Source organism: Salmo trutta, chromosome 38, assembly GCF_901001165.1.
Source record: "Salmo trutta chromosome 38, fSalTru1.1, whole genome shotgun sequence".
NCBI lineage: Eukaryota > Metazoa > Chordata > Actinopteri > Salmoniformes > Salmonidae > Salmo > Salmo trutta.
This window is the reverse complement of record NC_042994.1, coordinates 12,443,417-12,460,916: the sequence shown is the minus strand read 5'-3', so window position 1 is coordinate 12,460,916 and position 17,500 is coordinate 12,443,417. Positions and strand designations below refer to the sequence as shown.

Below are 17,500 nucleotides of genomic sequence, written 5' to 3'. Positions count from 1 at the left end.
CCTCAGATCCACAAAATCCCTTCCACCAGGTCGCTGATGAGATATGTTGGCACGACTGCCTTATTGCATCTCCATCCCGAAGCCCGTGCTTGGAAGTGTACTTCGACCAGACTGCCAAGAACATTGCCCTCATCCAGGCCAAGGTGGCGAGACACGGTAGTGATGACACCATAGGCCTTGTTGATCTCTGCACCAGACAGGATGCTCTTGCCAGCATACTTGGGGTCCAATATGTATGCTGCAGCGTGTATGGGCTTCAGGCAGAAGTCTTCATGCTTTTTGATGTATTTCAGAACTGCAGTTTCCTCTGCTTGGAGCAACAGTGAAGTGGGCAGGGCAGTACAGATTTCTTCTCTTACATCTGCAAGCAGAGTCTGAACATCCGACAGGATGGCATTGTCTCCCTCAATCCATGCAATGGCTACTGCTATAGGTTTCAGGAGTTTCAGGCTGCTTACCACTCTCTCCCAAAATACATAATCCAGGAGGATCCTCTCGATGGGGCTGTTCATATCGGCAGACTGTGATATGGCAATTTCTTGGAGAGACTCCTTACCCTCCAGGAGACTGTCAAACATGATGACAACACCACCCCAACGGGTATTGCTGGGCAGCTTCAATGTGGTGCTCTTATTCTCCTCACTTTGCTTGGTGAGGAAGATTGCTGCTATAACTTGATGACCCTTCACATACCTAACTATTTCCTTGGCTCTCTTGTTGAGTGTATCCATTGTTTCAGTGCCATGATGTCCTTGCAGAGCAGATTCAATGCATGAGCAGCACAGCCAATATGTGTGATGTGAGGGTAGGACTCCTCCACTTTAGACCAAGCAGCCTTCATGTTCGCAGCATTGTCTGTCACCAGTGCAAATACCTTCTGTGGTCCAAGGTCATTGACTGCCTTCAGCTCATCTGCAATGTAGAGACCGGTGTGTCTGTTGTCCCTTGTGTCTGTGCTCTTGTAGAATACTGGTTGAGGGGTGGAGATGATGTAGTTAATTATTCCTTGCCCACGAACATTCGACCACCATCAGAGATGATTGCAGTACAGTCTGCTTTCTCTATGATTTGCTTGACCTTTACTTGAACTCTGTTGAACTCTGCATCCAGCAAATGAGTAGATAAAGTATGTCTTGTTGGAGGGGTGTATGCTGGGTGAAGAACATTCAGAAATCTCTTCCAATACACATTGCCTGTGAGCATCAGAGGTGAACCAGTTGCATACACAGCTCGAGCAAGACATTCGTCAGCATTTCTCTGACTACGTTCCTCCATTGAGTCAAAAAAACTTCTGATTCCAGGAGGACCATGAGCTGTTATCGATAAGGTGTCTGATTCATCATTTTCACCTCGACCAGAAGTAGAGGGACTTTTGTCAGAGGTTGCTTGTTGTGAGCGCTGAGGGAACTTTATGCACTTGGCCAGATGATTCTGCATCTTTTTTTGTATTCTTCACATATGATTTGGCACAGTATTTGCAAATGTACACAGCTTTTCCTTCTACATTAGCTGCAGTGAAATGTCTCCACACATCAGATAGTGCCCGTGGCATTTTCATGTAAAGATGGTAAAGATGAGAAAATAAATTGTAAAAAAACAACAAATACAATTCCATGTACAGATAAATAGTTAAGCAGTTAGATTAAAGAACTCCTTTGTAAGATAAATGTTTTAAAATTAAACATGTATGGAAACAGGTGAATTAACACTCCTCAGTTAGCAGGCTCAAGCAAGCTAAAACCCACATGGTAGCAAAAACTAGCAGAAATGGTTAACAAGTTAGAAATGATTTAAACACACTTTGCTGTAAACTACTATTTAGTAGTTAACAAAAAAGCATGTATGTCATATAAAATATATTTACCCCACCCAGTATTGTAATCAAAACTTACCAGAAAGCATGTAGTCCTTGGCTCAGACAGTGTAGTAGTGTGGGCTCAATAGCATCTCGTTAGTGTGCAAGATCTTGAGAATCAGCTGTACATGTGATGGAAGAATGCACTGTGCATGTGATGGAAGAATGCACTGTGCATGCAGAGGGTTGCGATTCAATTGAATTGGGGATAGTTTAACCAAAATATGCCACAAGACCTCAAATTGCCTTATGTGTATCCCACAAAAAAGGCTCACTGTTATAAGCTAACTTTTTTGATGAATATAGAGCAAAACTTAAATTTCCAGAAATTTACCAGAAGGTTTCCGACCCTTTGCAACCCTACTCTCCATCTATCCATACCCTGTCTGTTCCATCCTTTCTCACTGTCTCTCTCTCCCTCTCTTTAATTAGGTCGCTGATTTTCCTGTGATGTGGGGGCTGAATAGAGGAGCTGTCACAGGAGCTCAGTTCTGGCCCGCTGCCTTCCTCCGCTCACACACACACACACACACACACACACACACACACACACACACACACACACACACACACACACACACACACACACTTACTCACTCACTCACTCACTCACTGTAAACCTTTCCGACATACTGCAAACTTCACATTCTCCCACTGTTCAATGGTCAGACCAACAAACACACGTCCTGTCTCACACTCACTCTAAATCTCACACAGTGTTTCTCTTTCTCACACCCACACTGTGTTCCTCCTTTGAGACACAATTTAGGAATAACAGAAGAGATGTTATAGGGTTGGAAAACATAGCCTTTACCAGCACAATGATGTATGGAATACACAATCCATTTGGTACCATCATTCCCTGCAGCAATAGAGGAAGTTTATTCTGTAGAGGAAGTTCCATTATATCTGGCAGACTATTTCAGCACAGAGTTTTCTCCTCAACACGGTACCACAGCCAGAACTGTAGTCACAATATGCAGTGGTCTTAACACAGCATACTTGATATTGAGGAAGGTCAGACGGTGTTATAACAGACATATTGCTCCTTTGGTCTGTGTGCTTTCTGCTTATAGTTCAGTGACTTCCTCAAATATTTGTGTCAACATACAGTGACTCGACTGGAACCTCAGTCGACACTTCCAGCTACTGGGTTGTATTCACTAAGAGGAAGTAGAGAAAACACAGTGTGTTTGTGTGTGTGTGCGTGCGCGCGTGCGTGCCTGGTCCTGTATGCACATACGTGCATGTGTGTACGTGTGCGGGGTTATATGGGTTAGCTGTGCGTTTGCGCGTGTGCATATACAGTTGAAGTCGGAAGTTTACATACACTTAGGTTGGAGTCATTAAAACTTGTTTTTCAACCACTCCACAAATGTCTTGTTAACAAACTATAGTTTTGGCATGTCAGTTAGGACATCTACTTTGTGCATGACACAAGTAATTTTTCCAACAATTGTTTACAGACAGATTATTTCACTTATAATTCATAGTATCACAATTCCAGTGGGTCAGAAGTTTGCATACACTAAGTTGACTGTGCCTTTAAACAGCTTGGAAAATTCCAGAAAATAATGTCATGGCTTTAGAAGCTTCTGATAGGCTAATTGACATCATTTGAGTCAATTGGAGGTGGACCTGTGGATGTATTTCAAGGCCTACCTTCAAACTCAGTGCCTCTTTGCTTTTGACATGGGAAAATATAAAGAAATCAGCCAAGACCTCAGAAGAATAATTGTAGACCTCCACAAGTCTGGTTCACCCTTGGGAGCAATTTCCAAACATCTGAAGGTACCTTGTTCATCTGTACAAACAATAGTACTCAAGTATAAACACCATGGGACCACGCAGCCATCATACCGCTCAGGAAGGAGACGTGTTCTGTCTCCTGGAGATGAACGTACTTTGGTACGAAAAGTGCAAATCAATCCCAGAACAACAGCAAAGGACCTTGTGAAGATGCTAGAGGAAACAGGTACAAAAGTATCTATATCCACAGTAAAACGAGTCCTATATCGACATAACCTGAAAGGCCGCTCAGCAAGGAAGAAGCCACTGCTCCCAAACCGCCATAAAAAAGGCAGACTACGGTTTGCAACTGCACACTCTGGTCTGATGAAACAAAAATAGAACTGTTTGGCCATAATGACCATCGTTATGTTTGGAGGAAAAAGGGGGAGGCTTGCAAGCCGAAGAACACCATCCCAACCGTGAAGCACGGGAGTGGCAGCATCATGTTGTGGTGTGCTTTGGCTCAGTTCTAGGCCCTCTCCTATTCTCGCTATACACCAAGTCACTTGGCTCTGTCATATCCTCACATGGTCTCTCCTATCATTGCTACGCAGACGACATACAATTAATCTTCTCCTTTCCCCCTTCTGATAACCAGGTGGTGAATCGCATCTCTGCATGTCTGGCAGACATATCAGTGTGGATGACGGATCACCACCTCAAGCTGAACCTCGGCAAGACGGAGCTGCTCTTCCTCCCGGGGAAGGACTGCCCTTTCCATGATCTCGCCATCACGGTGGACAACTCCATTGTGTCCTCCTCCCAGTGCTAAGAGCCTCGGCGTGACCCTGGACAACACCCTGTCGTTCTCCGCTAACATCAAGGCGGTGACCTGATCCTGTAGGTTCATGCTATACAACATTCGCAGAGTACGACCCTGCCTTACACAGGAAGCGGTGCAGGTCCTAATCCAGGCACTTGTCATCTCCCGTCTGGATTACTGCAACTCCCTGTTGGCAGGGCTCCCTGCCTGTGCCATTAAACCCCTACAACTCATCCAAAACGCCACAGCCCGTCTGGTGTTCAACCTTCCCGAAGTTCTCTCACGTGACCCCGCTCCTCTGCACACTCCACTGGCTTCCAGTTGAAGCTTGCATCTGCTACAAGACCATGGTGCTTGCCTACGGAGCTGTGAGGGGAACGGCACCTCCGTACCTTCAAGCTCTGATCAGGCCCTACACCCAAACAAGGGCACTGCGTTCATCCACCTCTGGCCTGCTGGCCCCCCTACCTCTGCGGAAGCACAGTTCCCGCTCAGCCCAGTCAAAACTGTTCGCTGCTCTGGCACCCCAATGGTGGAACAAGCTCCCTCACAACGCCAGGACAGCGGAGTCAATCACCACCTTCCGTAGACACCTGAAACCCCAACTCTTTAAGGAATACCTGGGATAGGATATAGTAATCCCTCTAACCCCCCCTGCCCCAAAAAAATATATAGATGTACTATTGTAAAGTGGTTGTTCCACTGGATATCATAAGGTGAATGCACCAATTTGTAAGTCGCTCTGGATAAGAGCGTCTGCTAAATGACGTAAATGTAAATGTAAATGCTTTGCTGCAGGAGGGACTGGTGCACTTCATAAAATAGATGGCATCATGAGGAGGAAAATGATGTGGATATATTGAAGCAACATCTCAAGACATCAGTCAGGAAGTTAAAGCTTGGTTGCAAATGAGTCTTCCAAATGGACAATGACTCAAAGCATACTTCCAAAGTTGTGGCAAAATGGCTTAAGAACAACAAAGTCAAGGTATTGGAGTGGCCATCACAAAGCCCTGACCTCAATCCCATAGAAAATTTGTGGGCAGAACTGAAAAAGCGTGTGTGAGCAAGGAGGCCTAGAAACCTGACTCAATTATTCCAGCTCTGTCAGGAGGAATGGGCCAAAATTCACCCAACTTATTGTGGGAAGCTTGTGGAAGGCTACCCAAAATGTTTGACCCAAGTTACACAATTTAAAGGCAATGCTACCAAATACTAATTGAGTGTATGTAAACTTCTGACCCACTGGGAATGTGATGAAAGAAATAAAAACTGAAATAAATAATTCGCTCTACTATTATTCTGACATTTCACATTCTTAAAATAAAGTGGTGATCCTAACTGACCTAAGACAGGGACTTTTTACTAGGATTAAATGTCAGGAATTGTGAAAAACTGAGTTTAAATGTATTTGGCTAAGGTGTATGTAAACTTCCGACTTCAACTGTATGTGTGTATATGCTCATATACTTTGTGGTTGCTCGCTAGCTGTCTGTCTGTCTGTCTGTCTGTCTGTCTGTCTGTCTGTCTGTCTGTCTGTCTGTCTGTCTGTCTGTCTGTCTGTCAGGGTAATTGACAGCCATGGTGTGATGCGTATCATGTGTTTGGTTCTGCTGGTCTCAGTTCAGTTCACACTGGTCTTACTCAGGGCTACTGACTGCTGTCTGAAATGGCACCCTAACCCCTATCAAGTGCACTACAAGTAGTGTATTATATAGGGCATAGGGTTACATTTTGGACACAGACAGTGACTGCTGCCCACGACAACCCCCAGTAATAGGGGAAGTGATCTATCTAGTCTTCAACATCCTTTCCAACACTTCCCCTTTCAGCAGTGATGTGCAACCTGTCCTCATACATGTCTAGTAGTTTGACAAGCAGTACTCTCTCCATTCTATCTTTTCATTTAGATTTCTCTCTCTCATACATTTGACATTTTAGTCATTTAGAAGACACTTTTATCCAGAGCGCATACATTTTCTTACTTTTTTCATGCTGGTCCCCAGTGGGAAGCAAACCCACAACCCTGGTGTTGCAAACGCCATGCTCTACCAACTGAACCACACGGGACCCAGACTCATACTTACTCTGAGCGATCACAGACACACGCACACGCACACACACACACACACACACAAAACCCCCTCAACCCGTCCCCCTCCCTATACACACGTCCACCTTGGCCCCTTCTATCTATCTCTATTCCTCCCATTGATTCCCCTTTCCCCCCTGGTCCCTGTGGCCTGTTAACAGCATGATAGATGATCACCGTCACTCACTGGCAGTGAGGTCAGCACCACCGGACCCAACGGCCATGTAAAGACAGATCCCAAAAATAACTTCTGTCTTGGTGTGACTTTGACTGCCCAGTTCCAATGTATGGGGAAGAGGGATGTGTGTGTTAGAGTGTGTGTGTGTGTGTGTGTGTGTGTGTGTGTGTGTGTGTGTGTGTGTGTGTGTGTGTGTGTGTGTGTGTGTGTGTGTGTCAGCTCATGCAGGGTGGGATGGGCGGTGAGCCTTCATACCAACCACTATAGTGTCCCACGACTAGATCATAGCAAGTCAAGGGAAAGTGAATGTTTGTCCCCTTATGGCCAATATCTTACACCCCATTGGAACATACTGTGGACTCAGGGTCAGACAGTATACAGTTTTTTGTTGCTTGTGTCTGTTCCCATTCTACATGATAAACTGTAATTAAGAGATCCTAACCTTTCCAACAAAGGCAGAAGAACATGTAGTGGTTATCAATACCTCCACATAACTCTTTTAATAGTGCCCTGAGGGCGCCACTAACCCAGTGGCCTGGTTTCACCATAACACAGCACTGATATCAGTCACACAGACAGAATGGGACTGGGTAACTTATCCTGTTAGAGCTAGAGAGGGGCACTGTTTTCTAGCCTAGACTATATATCACCTATAACACCTTGCGCTGTACAGTCACAGTGGCATGGCAATTAATAGTGATTTTACCATAGCTTTGATTTTGGCCCAAGATCCTGGTTTTTGCAGCCCACCATGTCTTCAAGCTCCGCTTGTATAGACGCAACAGCTATTGCAGTTGTGTGTTATAAGGAGGGCTGTGTGTGTGTGCTGTCGTTCTGTTGTGGGTAGAGAACACCTGAATATTTCATGGCGAGCGGCAGCAACAGGATCTGATCGCTAGTGTGTGTGTGCGACTGTGCGTGCGTCCGTGTGTGTGATCTCTCGTTTCATTTCTCCGTAGTGTCTGCAAATTATTTCGAGAGAGAGATAGACAGGGCAAATAGGACTGTGTGGCTTGATTCTGCCTGCCCTGAAAACGAGAGGCACTTAACTGCTCTGAAATGCCACTTACCTTGGGAGAGGGAGGAGGTATGCAGTCTGGCCATGCAATATACATTCTAGACTGTACTATAGCAATTTGGAGAGAGAGTGCAAGTGTATAGGTAAATATCAAGTCAGTCGGTCACACACAACAGAGGAATATCAACTCTGTCCCTGTCTTTCTGTCCCTCTCTCCCTTTCTTCTTATTCTCTCTCTTCTATCTCTCTCTCTCCCTTTCTCCTTATTCTCTCTCTCTTCTATCTCTCTCTCTCCCTTTCTCCTTATTCTCTCTTCTATCTCTCTCTCCCTTTCTTCTTATTCTCTCTCTCTCTCTCTTCTATCTCTCTCTCTCCCTTTCTCCTTATTCTCTCTCTCTTCTATCTCTCTCTCTCTCTCTCTCTCCCTTTATCCTTATTCTCTCTCTTCTATCTCTCTCCCTGTCTCTCTTTATCCTATTCCTCCCCCTCTCTCTCTTCTCTCCCTGTCTCTCTCTGTCTCTCTCTCTACCTCTGCCTACATTGTCATTTTGGCACTGTGTAAAGTGGTGCAGTAGGTGTTTGCTAATTCTCTCCATGTACTGTAGCAGATGGTGGCTTCACAACGCTGAAAACGTTCCAGACAAGCAAAATATATACCCTGCTTTAACATTTATAGCAGCCTATTTCTCTGCTTCCATCCCAAATGGCACCCTATTCTATATGTAGCGCACTAGTAGTGGTCAAAAGTAGAGCACTATATAGGGCCTAGGGTGCCATTTGGGATGCACATTCTGTTAGAGCCTAAAGAAATGTATGAGAAATGTCTCAAAGTGAGAGGGACATATGGTGTCTGTTCTTAATGAGTTACGATGCTTGACTCATATTATGTGGTTGTTCCAGCCTCTGTGTTCCAACACACTTATTGTGAGTCACTCTAAAGTTTCTGCAGAGTGTATTGCAGTTGTCTTTTGTGGTATATATCAACTTTTCCTTCTCCAGTCTTTATGCCTTTTGAACCATGCATCCCACTGCTGGCTTGCCTCTGAAGCTAAGCAGGGTTGGTCCTGGTCAGTCCCTGGATGGGAGACCATATGCTGCTGGTGTTGGAGGGCCAGTAAGAGGAACTCTTTCCTCTGGTCTAAAAAAACATCCCAATGCCCCATGGCAGTGATTGGGGACATTGCCCTGTGTAGGGTTCTGATGGGACGTTAAACGGGTGTTCTGACCATCTGTGGTCAGTAAAGATTCCATAGCACATGTCCTGGCTAAATTCCCAATCTGGCCCTCATACAGTGCCTTGCAAAGAAATGATCCCGCTTGGCATTTTTCATATTTTGTTGCATTACATCCTGTAATTTAAATTGATTTTTATTTGGATTTCATGTAATGGACATACATAAAATAGTCAAAATTGGCAAAGTGAAATAAAAAAAATAGCTTGTTTCAAAAAATTCAAAAGAATTTGAAGACCCTAAATAAGATCTGGTGCAACCAATTACCTTCAGAAGTCACATAATTAGTTAAATAAAGTCAAGTGTCACATGATCTGTCACATGATCTCAGTATATATATATCTGTTCTGAAAGGCCCCAGAGTCTGCAACACCACTAAGCAAGCGGCACCACCAAGCAAGCTGCACCATGAAGACCAAGGACTTCTCCAAACAGGTCAGGGACAAAGTTGTGGAGAAGTACAGATCAGGGTTGGGTTATAAAAAAATATCCGAAACTTTGAACATCCCACGGAGCACCATTAAATCCATTATTAAAAAATGGAAAGTATATGGCACCACAACAAACCTGCCAAGAGAGGGTCGCCCACCAAAACTCACGGAACAGGTAAGGAGGGCATTAATCAGAGAGGCAACAAAGAGACCAAAGATAACCCTGAAGGAGCTGCAAAGCTCCACAGCAGACATTGGAGTATCTGTCCATAGGACCACTTTAAGCTGTACACTCCACAGAGCTGGGCTTTACGGAAGAATGGCCAGGAAAAAAAAACATTGCTTAAAGAAAAAATAAGCAAACACGTTTGGTGTTCGCCAAAAGGCATGTGGGACACTCCCCAATCATATGGAAGAAGGTACTAAAAGAAGGTACTAAAATTGAGCTTTTTGGCCATCAAGGAAAACGCTATATCTGGTGCAAACTCAACACCTCTCATCACCCCAAGAACATCATCCCCAAAGTGAAGCATGGTGGTGGCAGCATCATGCTGTGGGGATGTTTTTCATCGGCAGGGACTGGGAAACTGGTCAGAATTGAAGGAATGATGGATGACGCTAAATACATGGAAATTCTTGAGGGAAACCTGTTTCAGTCTTCCAGAGATTTGAGACTGGGACGGAGGTTCACCTTCCAGCAGGAAAATGACCCTAAGCATACTCCTAAAGCAACACTTGAGTGGTTTAAGGAGAAACATTTACATTTCTTGGAATGGCCTAGTCAAAGCCCAGACCTCAATCCAATTGAGAATCTGTAGTATGACTTAAAGATTGCTGTCCACCAGCAGGAACCCATCCAACTTGAAGGAGCTGGAGCAGTTTTGCCTTGAAGAATGGGCAAAAATCCCAGTGGCTAGATGTGCCAAGCTTATAGAGACATACCCCAAGCTGTAATTGCTGCAAAAGGTTGCTCTACAAAGTATTGACTTGGGGGGTGAATAGTTATGCATGCTCAAGTTTTCAGTTTTTTCGTCTTATTTCTTATTTGTTTCACAATAAAAAATATTTTGAATCTTCAAAGCATGTTGTGTAAATCAAATGATACAAACCCCCCCAAAAATCTATTTTAATTCCAGGTTATAAGGCAACAAAATAGGAAAAATGCCAAGGGGGTGAATACTTTCGCAAGCCACTGTACCATCATGGCCACCTAATCATCCCTAGCTTCCAGTTGGCTCATTCATCCCCCTCCTCTCCCCTGTAACTATTCCTCAGGTCGTTGCTGTAAATGAGAATGTGCTCTCAGTCAACTTACCTGGTAAAATTAGGGTACATTTTTTTTTAAAGATGACAAACTATTGAGTTGAACACGCCAATTCCTCATTCTTTGGTACAGATCAGAATATGGAATTCTCTTCCACCATAGCCAATAATGAAAGTGGGACAGCATGGTCCAGTGGTCCAGTGGCCTAATCAATCCATCCCATTGTCCAGACTGGCTGTGTGTGTGTGTGTGCATGTGTGCTTGTGTGATTGGCTATAGAAGTCATCAGGAAGAGAGCTACAATGGACTGATGAGCAATCCTTTGCAGTTGCAGTGGTACTAGTGCTGAGCGATTAACCAACATTATTAAACAACTAATAACCGATGTCGGTTCAATTACGGTTCAATTACTAATGAACTACAATGCCCATAATTCATTATGCCTGTTCTTTCCGGCTCGGACAGATGGATACAGTTGTATGCCTGCTACGTTAGGATAGATACACAGACCGCATGAGAGAGGAAAGTACACAACACAATGAAGAGAGAGATGGATAGAGACAGTTCATGAAATGCATGAAATGTTCATGCCTTATCTACTCGAAGAGCTAGCAAAATGATTTAGTCAGACAGCTCTGCAGCATACGTTAGGCAGGCTAGTCTAGCTAAATAGGATGACAGTACAGTATGGGGAGCACAGAGAATGTTGTCTGGCTGTTTGGCTGCTACTACCTGAGCAGAGATGACAAATATGATTTTGAAAGAATGAAAAATAATAAGGTCATCAAATCAAAACAAAGTAATATACACAACTGAAATATTGTATTTCATAGTAATTTCCTATTTTTCTATTGATGTCTACCCAATGTAAACCTGACAGAGACAATGGAATGTTTTTTATATTTTGCCAATTGAATGTCTACTGTTTGAGGCTTTGGAATTTCAATTAAAATGATCTAAAATAATTTTCATCTCATTCTTTCATAATGCATGTGATGTTGATTTTTTTTTTAACTGATAAAAAAAAAGAATGTACCGAAACCGAACTGACCTCAAAAAGCACTAATCGCTCAGCACTAACAGGTACAGGTTTTATAAACTTATAATTTGAAATGGATAATGTACCTGTAACCACCCCAACAACAAAAAATAACAAAACAAATGCACATTTGGTCACCATTTTGTTTAAAGTACACTTGGGTAAATATGTTGGTTTTGTGTTCAATACTCATGCCCCTGCATATGAAGTAGAATAGGTCTACAGGGAAATGGTTTGCCCACCTTGGTAGAGCAGAAACATCGGACTGTGTGTGTGTGTGTGCATGTGTGTGGCCGTGGTTGTGTTTGAATTCCCCCAGTCCTGCGTCTTGGCAGTAGGAGAGTAGCACTGTTGTTGGCATTCACGTCAGCCACTCCACAACAGCTACTCCGTGCCTGGTACCCCTCACTGTATCTCTGTCTTTTCTTCCACTTAAGACCCTACTCCTTCTCTCATTCTCTCTCATTCTATGGTGCCGCTCTCTCTCTATTTCTCTCTCTCTCTCTCTTTCTCTCACATACACACTCTCTCACTCTCTTTTCCCCTCTCTCTCTCTCTCTCTCTCTCTCTCACACACACACACACACACACACACTCTCTCTCACTCTCTTTTCCCCTCTCTCTCTCTCTTTCTCTCTGTCTCTCTCCCTCCTGTGTTTTGATGCTGCATAGTGAATACTGGCAGCTTCTCAAGTCCCCACGGAACTCTGCAACATACACTAATTGTATGGCTTATTTCTTTTTCTTTGGGAGGAATGTGTGTGTGTGTGTCAGAGAGGAGTGAGTTTGTGTGGTTGAAAAGCGGTAGCATGTGTGTACTGTATGTGTGTGATGTGTGATTGGATTCACAGCATAATGCAGTCCAATCATTTGCAACAAATCTCCTCTTACCTCATTCTTCCCTCTTGATTCATATTTCACCTCACCATTCCTCCGATACACAGTTCCATTCCCCTTGAGAATTGTTTAATCACTCTACTCTCCTCTCTGTGAATAACTTCAAGAAATCACATTAATGCTGGATCGGAAAGCATTACCCTCAAAGTATTACTACATGTCGCCAACTGAAATACAATATGCCAGTCTCACCCAGGTAGACCTGAATAGAATGTGAAAGGAGAAGGCCAGCCCTCTAACAAATTGCATATAAACAAATAGCTGTGGGCCAATTGGTTGACCTGTAGCCAAAGTCTTTGATTGTAAGTGAGCAAGAGAGAGAGAGAGAGAGAGAGAGATGGGAGGGGAGCATTCCTTGCCACATAATTAGCTTTCATTTGGGTCCCCTGGCCTGGATCACCCTCTCTATCCCTCCTTCTCTCACCCCTTCCTTTCATCCCTCCTTCCCACACTCTTTATATAAATCTCTCTCTCCATATATGCATGTCAAGCACTTGGTGATCTAGTGTCTGTGAGGTGAGGATCTGATATATATGTCAGTTCCCCCCAGAGACAGTCTGAGTCAAAAAGACAAAGGGAGCAACAAAGCAGATATGATGAGAGGATATCAGGAAGAAAGGGAGAGGTAGAGGCTGAGAAGCAGAGGGAGAGTGAGAGATGGAGTAAGCTGAGAAACGAAGAGAGAGAAAGAAGGTGAGAGGAAGAGGTGATGGAGGGAGAAATAAAGAGGAGGAGACAGAGAGAAGAGAAGTGTTCTCCACCCTGAAATGCTGCAGGGTTTGGCTTGGCACGCCAGGCACGGTCACCATTGTTTGGAGCAAGTTTGTCACAAAGAAACTAGGTTGGCACAGTACAGAGGGACAAGGTGTATTGTGAGTGAACAGCCCTGGGGATCAGCTTGGTTGACAGGAGTACCTTGTTTACGACTGTCCTGTATGGGAGACAGCTCCTCTTGAAGAAAGTAGGACATCACTGAGACATAACAGAGACAACAAAACTGCTCCCCGCTCGCACCAATGACGTGGACGTCGATTAAGGCAACCCCCCCCTCCCTCCGCACCTCTCTGATTGGGAAGACAAATTTTGGTTGAATGCATTCAGTTGTGCAACTGACTAGCTACCCCCTTTCCCTTCCCTTTCCATTCCTCCATTAACACCACAGTAATGACAACAGGCAGGTAGATGCACGAGACACCATAGTGACAACAGCATTACCACAGACAGGTACTAGTGCTACCACAGTGAGATGCTATTGGTTGGAGCTAGGAAGAACAGGGAGATTTACATGGCATAGTTTGCACAGGTGCAACAGAGAGGCTGCTGTATAGGTAAAAGAGTCCTACGAAGTGTACCGCACATCTAAATGATAACGCTGATTCATCAAATTCCATATGCTGACCGCAAGGCACTGCAGAGGGTGGTACGCACAGCCGAACGCACCATTGGGTGCACACAGTCTGCCCTCCAGGACACCTACAACACCAGGTGTTGCAGGAAGGCCAAGAAGATCATCAAGGACCTGAGCCATGGCCTGTTCTCCACGCTTCCAACACTCAGACACGGGCACTACTGGAGTATCATGGTGAAAACTGACTGGCCAATAGCTTCTACCCCCCTGGGACACAGCCTGACTCAATCCTTCTACTGCCCCTGCCAAAGTCAACTTATTATGTTGTGAGACAGTTGGGCTCAGCAGGCTCAGACTGTGTGGGTTTAACATTAAGCTGCTGGGCCCTGGGAGAGGGAGAGGTGGGGGAAGAGGTACACAGAGGAGGGGAGCTGGGGAGGAGAGGTAGAGTGGAGATGATAATGCAAAAGGGAGGTGTTAAGGGTGTAGCTGTGTTGTGATGCTGGCCTTTTGGGATCCACTGTTGTTGACTTAAATATACTCAAATATTAATTTATTTTATTACTTTTATTTAACTAGGCAAGTCAGTTAAGAACAAATTCTTGTTTACAATGACGGCCTAAACCGGCCAAACCCAGACGACGTAAGGCCAATTGTGCACCACCCAAGGGACTCCCAATCACCGCCGGTTGTGATACAGCCTGGAATCAAACCAGGGTCACCAGGGTCTGTAGGGACGCCTCAGGTACTGAGATGCAGTGCCTTAGACCACTGCACCACTCGGGAGCCTCAGGCTATCAGGAAGGGAAGGAAGAGAGAAGCCTCAGCCTTCCCCTCTCATAGGGGTTGGGGGATCTGGGGAGGTTGCTGGAGTGGAGAGTTCATCACCAGATCTCAAAGTCCATTGTTCCAGTGGGGTGTGTGAAAGACGGAGAGAGTGTGTGTTTTGTGTGTGTGTCTGCGTTTGACCCTTTCTCTCTCTCTCTCTCCCTCACTCTTTTCTCAGACGTTAGTTTCTTTTGCTCTTTCTTCCACTGACAGTCTGTAGCCTACCATCTATCTTCCTCGGTCTGAAATACAATTTCTCGCCATTCACTCTTCCCCTCATCTCTCACTCTCTCTCTCTCTCTCTCTCTCGCTCAGATACCCACACAGAAGCTCAAATATGCAAACAACTTTTTATACACCTGATTGGGACACCTGACACTCTCTCAAATCCTAAAACCCACACAGAAAAACATCACTCCACTTTTCAGGTTTTGAACCTGTAGATAAATGTGCCGTGTCATTGGATGAGACTGTTTGAGTGGAGATAGCATGTCACTTCCCCCCTCTCGTAAAGCCGCTCTGTTCTATGGAAGAGAGGCAGGGCTTGATATGCAAATGCAGCTTGAGGGGGCGGCGGCCAAGAAAGAGTTTGCAGCAATGTGACTCTCTCTCTCTCTCTCGCTCTCTCTCTCGGCCAGCCCAGCTGAAGCCAGTTGCCCAGCAACAACCCAGGGAGGAGGGGGGAGTGGCCTAATCTCAACAACTGTTGCCAGAACTGAGCTCCCTCTGTGTGAATGTGAGCCAGCCGGAGCGAACAACCAAATGAGTGTGTGTGAGAGAGTTGCTGCATCTCTGCATGTGTGTGAGAGAGTGAGGTAGTTGCAGTGTGTGTGAGTCGTGCTCTCACAGAGGAGCTAAGCCAGCCAGCACAGTTTTAGAGGCTCTGAAAGAGCACTCTCTCCTCTCCTCCTTTTCTCTCCCTCTTTTTCTGGACGACACTGATTCAAAAGACTGCTATTTGGACTATCTGAACCCCTGTCACTTTCTGTACTGACCCGGCTTCACCTGTGTGTGTAAGACGAAAGGCAGAGGACTTAGCCCTTGGTTTGAGGGGCGAGTTGGATGACTTCTGCGGATGAGGGCTTGGCCGGTGGAGTGTTGGGCCAGGGGGACCACCATGGCTCCCCTCAAATAATGGATGGGGTAAGAGACAGAGCCTCTTTGCTACGGGACGGGGGTAGGGGGACAGAGGGGTAGAAGGATAAGAGAGAAGGATCTGGGGCGGAGGTTAAGGGTTGGGGGATCTGGGATCTGGGAGGGTCCAAAGTCCATTGTTCCAGTGGGGTGTGTGAGTGACGGAGAGTGTGTGTTTTGTGTGTGTGTCTGCGTTTGACCCTTTCTCTCTCACTCTCTTTCTGTCACTCTGTCTTTTTCAGACGTTAGTTTATTTTGCTCTTTCTTCCACTGACAGTCTGTAGGCTACCGTCTGTCTCTCTTAAAAAAATACAATTAATCACCCCTCTCTCTCTCCCTTTCTCTCTGACCAGCCAGACCCAGATTTCAATTAATCCCATTACAATCAGAGGAGGGGTGAACCGAGACAGCACCCAGCCACTGGCTGTACACACACACACACACACACACAGAGAGAGAGAGAGAGAGAGAGAGGAGAGGAGAGGAGAGGAGGAGATGAGCAGAAGATGAGAGAGAGAACGAGGGAGAGAGAGAGGAGAGCAGAGAGAGAGAGAGAGAGAGAGAGAGAGAGATGAGCGAGAGAGAGAGAGAGAGAGAGAGAGAGAGAGAGAGAGAGAGAGAGAGAGAGACTTAAACATTGTGGGTTTTTAGTGTACAGTACAGTATAGGCTGAAGCTTAATGTTGCCTATTCCGGCTGTGTAACTTCGCCTATGGTTCAGTGAGAAAGGAAAAGTTTATCCCACACAACAATTTGTCAAAAAAGGAAGTCTACATTCAAACTGTCGGAATGGGTGATAGAGTTTCACAATGTTTGAGTTTCCTTGATCAGTACCTGTGACTTTGTCAATATAATTACCGACATGTTGTAATTGTGGTCTCAGTTCCACAGAAAAGAGGAAAGTTGTCTGTTTATCATACGGTAGCTAGTTTCTCTCACAGTGACATGTGACATAGCTAGCCATATCTGTTTGAATAAGACGGCTCATGTTCTGTAACAAAACATTACGTAATGAGATGTGTCCTCTTCTTCTGATAGCTGATAGGCCTAAGCTATATTGTTTTGGTCCAAACCAGATCTACCTGTCTAATACTGTATTTTGATCTGGGCAGGAATAACTACACTAAACAAAAATATAAACGCAGCATGTAAAGTGTTGGTCCCATGTGTCAAGAGCTGAAATAAAAGATCCCGGAAATGTTCCATATGCACAAAAAGCTTATTTCTCCCAAATGTTGTGAACAAATGTGTTTACCTCCCTGTTAGTGAGCATTTCTCCTTTGCCAAGATAATTAATCCACCTGACAGGTGTGTCATATCAAGTAGCTGATTAAACAGCATGCTTATTACACAGGTGCACCTTGTGCTGGGGACAATAAAAGGCCACTCTAAAATGTGCAGTTTTGTCACACAACACAATACCACAGATGTCTCAAGTTGAGAGAGCGTGCAATTGGCATGCTGACTGCAGGAATGTCCACCAGAGCTGTTGCCAGAGAATTAAATGTTCTCTACCATGAGCCGCCTCCAACTTCGTTTTTAGAGAATTTGGCAGTAAGTCCAACCGTAGACCACATGTGGGCGAGCGGTTTGCTGATGTCAACATTGTGAACAGATTGCCCCATGGTGGC

General features: G+C 45.0%; 1 protein-coding gene across 3 annotated transcripts in view; it reads left to right on the top strand.

The window, feature by feature from the left end:
• The window catches only part of LOC115178814 (rab11 family-interacting protein 4A), an 83,979-nt gene that overhangs the window by 30,508 nt on the left and 35,971 nt on the right, over positions 1-17,500 (top strand). The window contains exon 1 of one of the 3 annotated variants that reach the window (XM_029740150.1): positions 15,471-15,879. The exons of the other annotated variants lie outside the window; for them this stretch is intronic. Within the exon in view, the coding sequence (XP_029596010.1) occupies positions 15,799-15,879 (81 nt within the window). The 5' untranslated portion in view covers positions 15,471-15,798. Of the gene's footprint in view, positions 1-15,470; positions 15,880-17,500 lie in introns of those variants that run through there. 3 annotated transcript variants of the gene reach the window in all.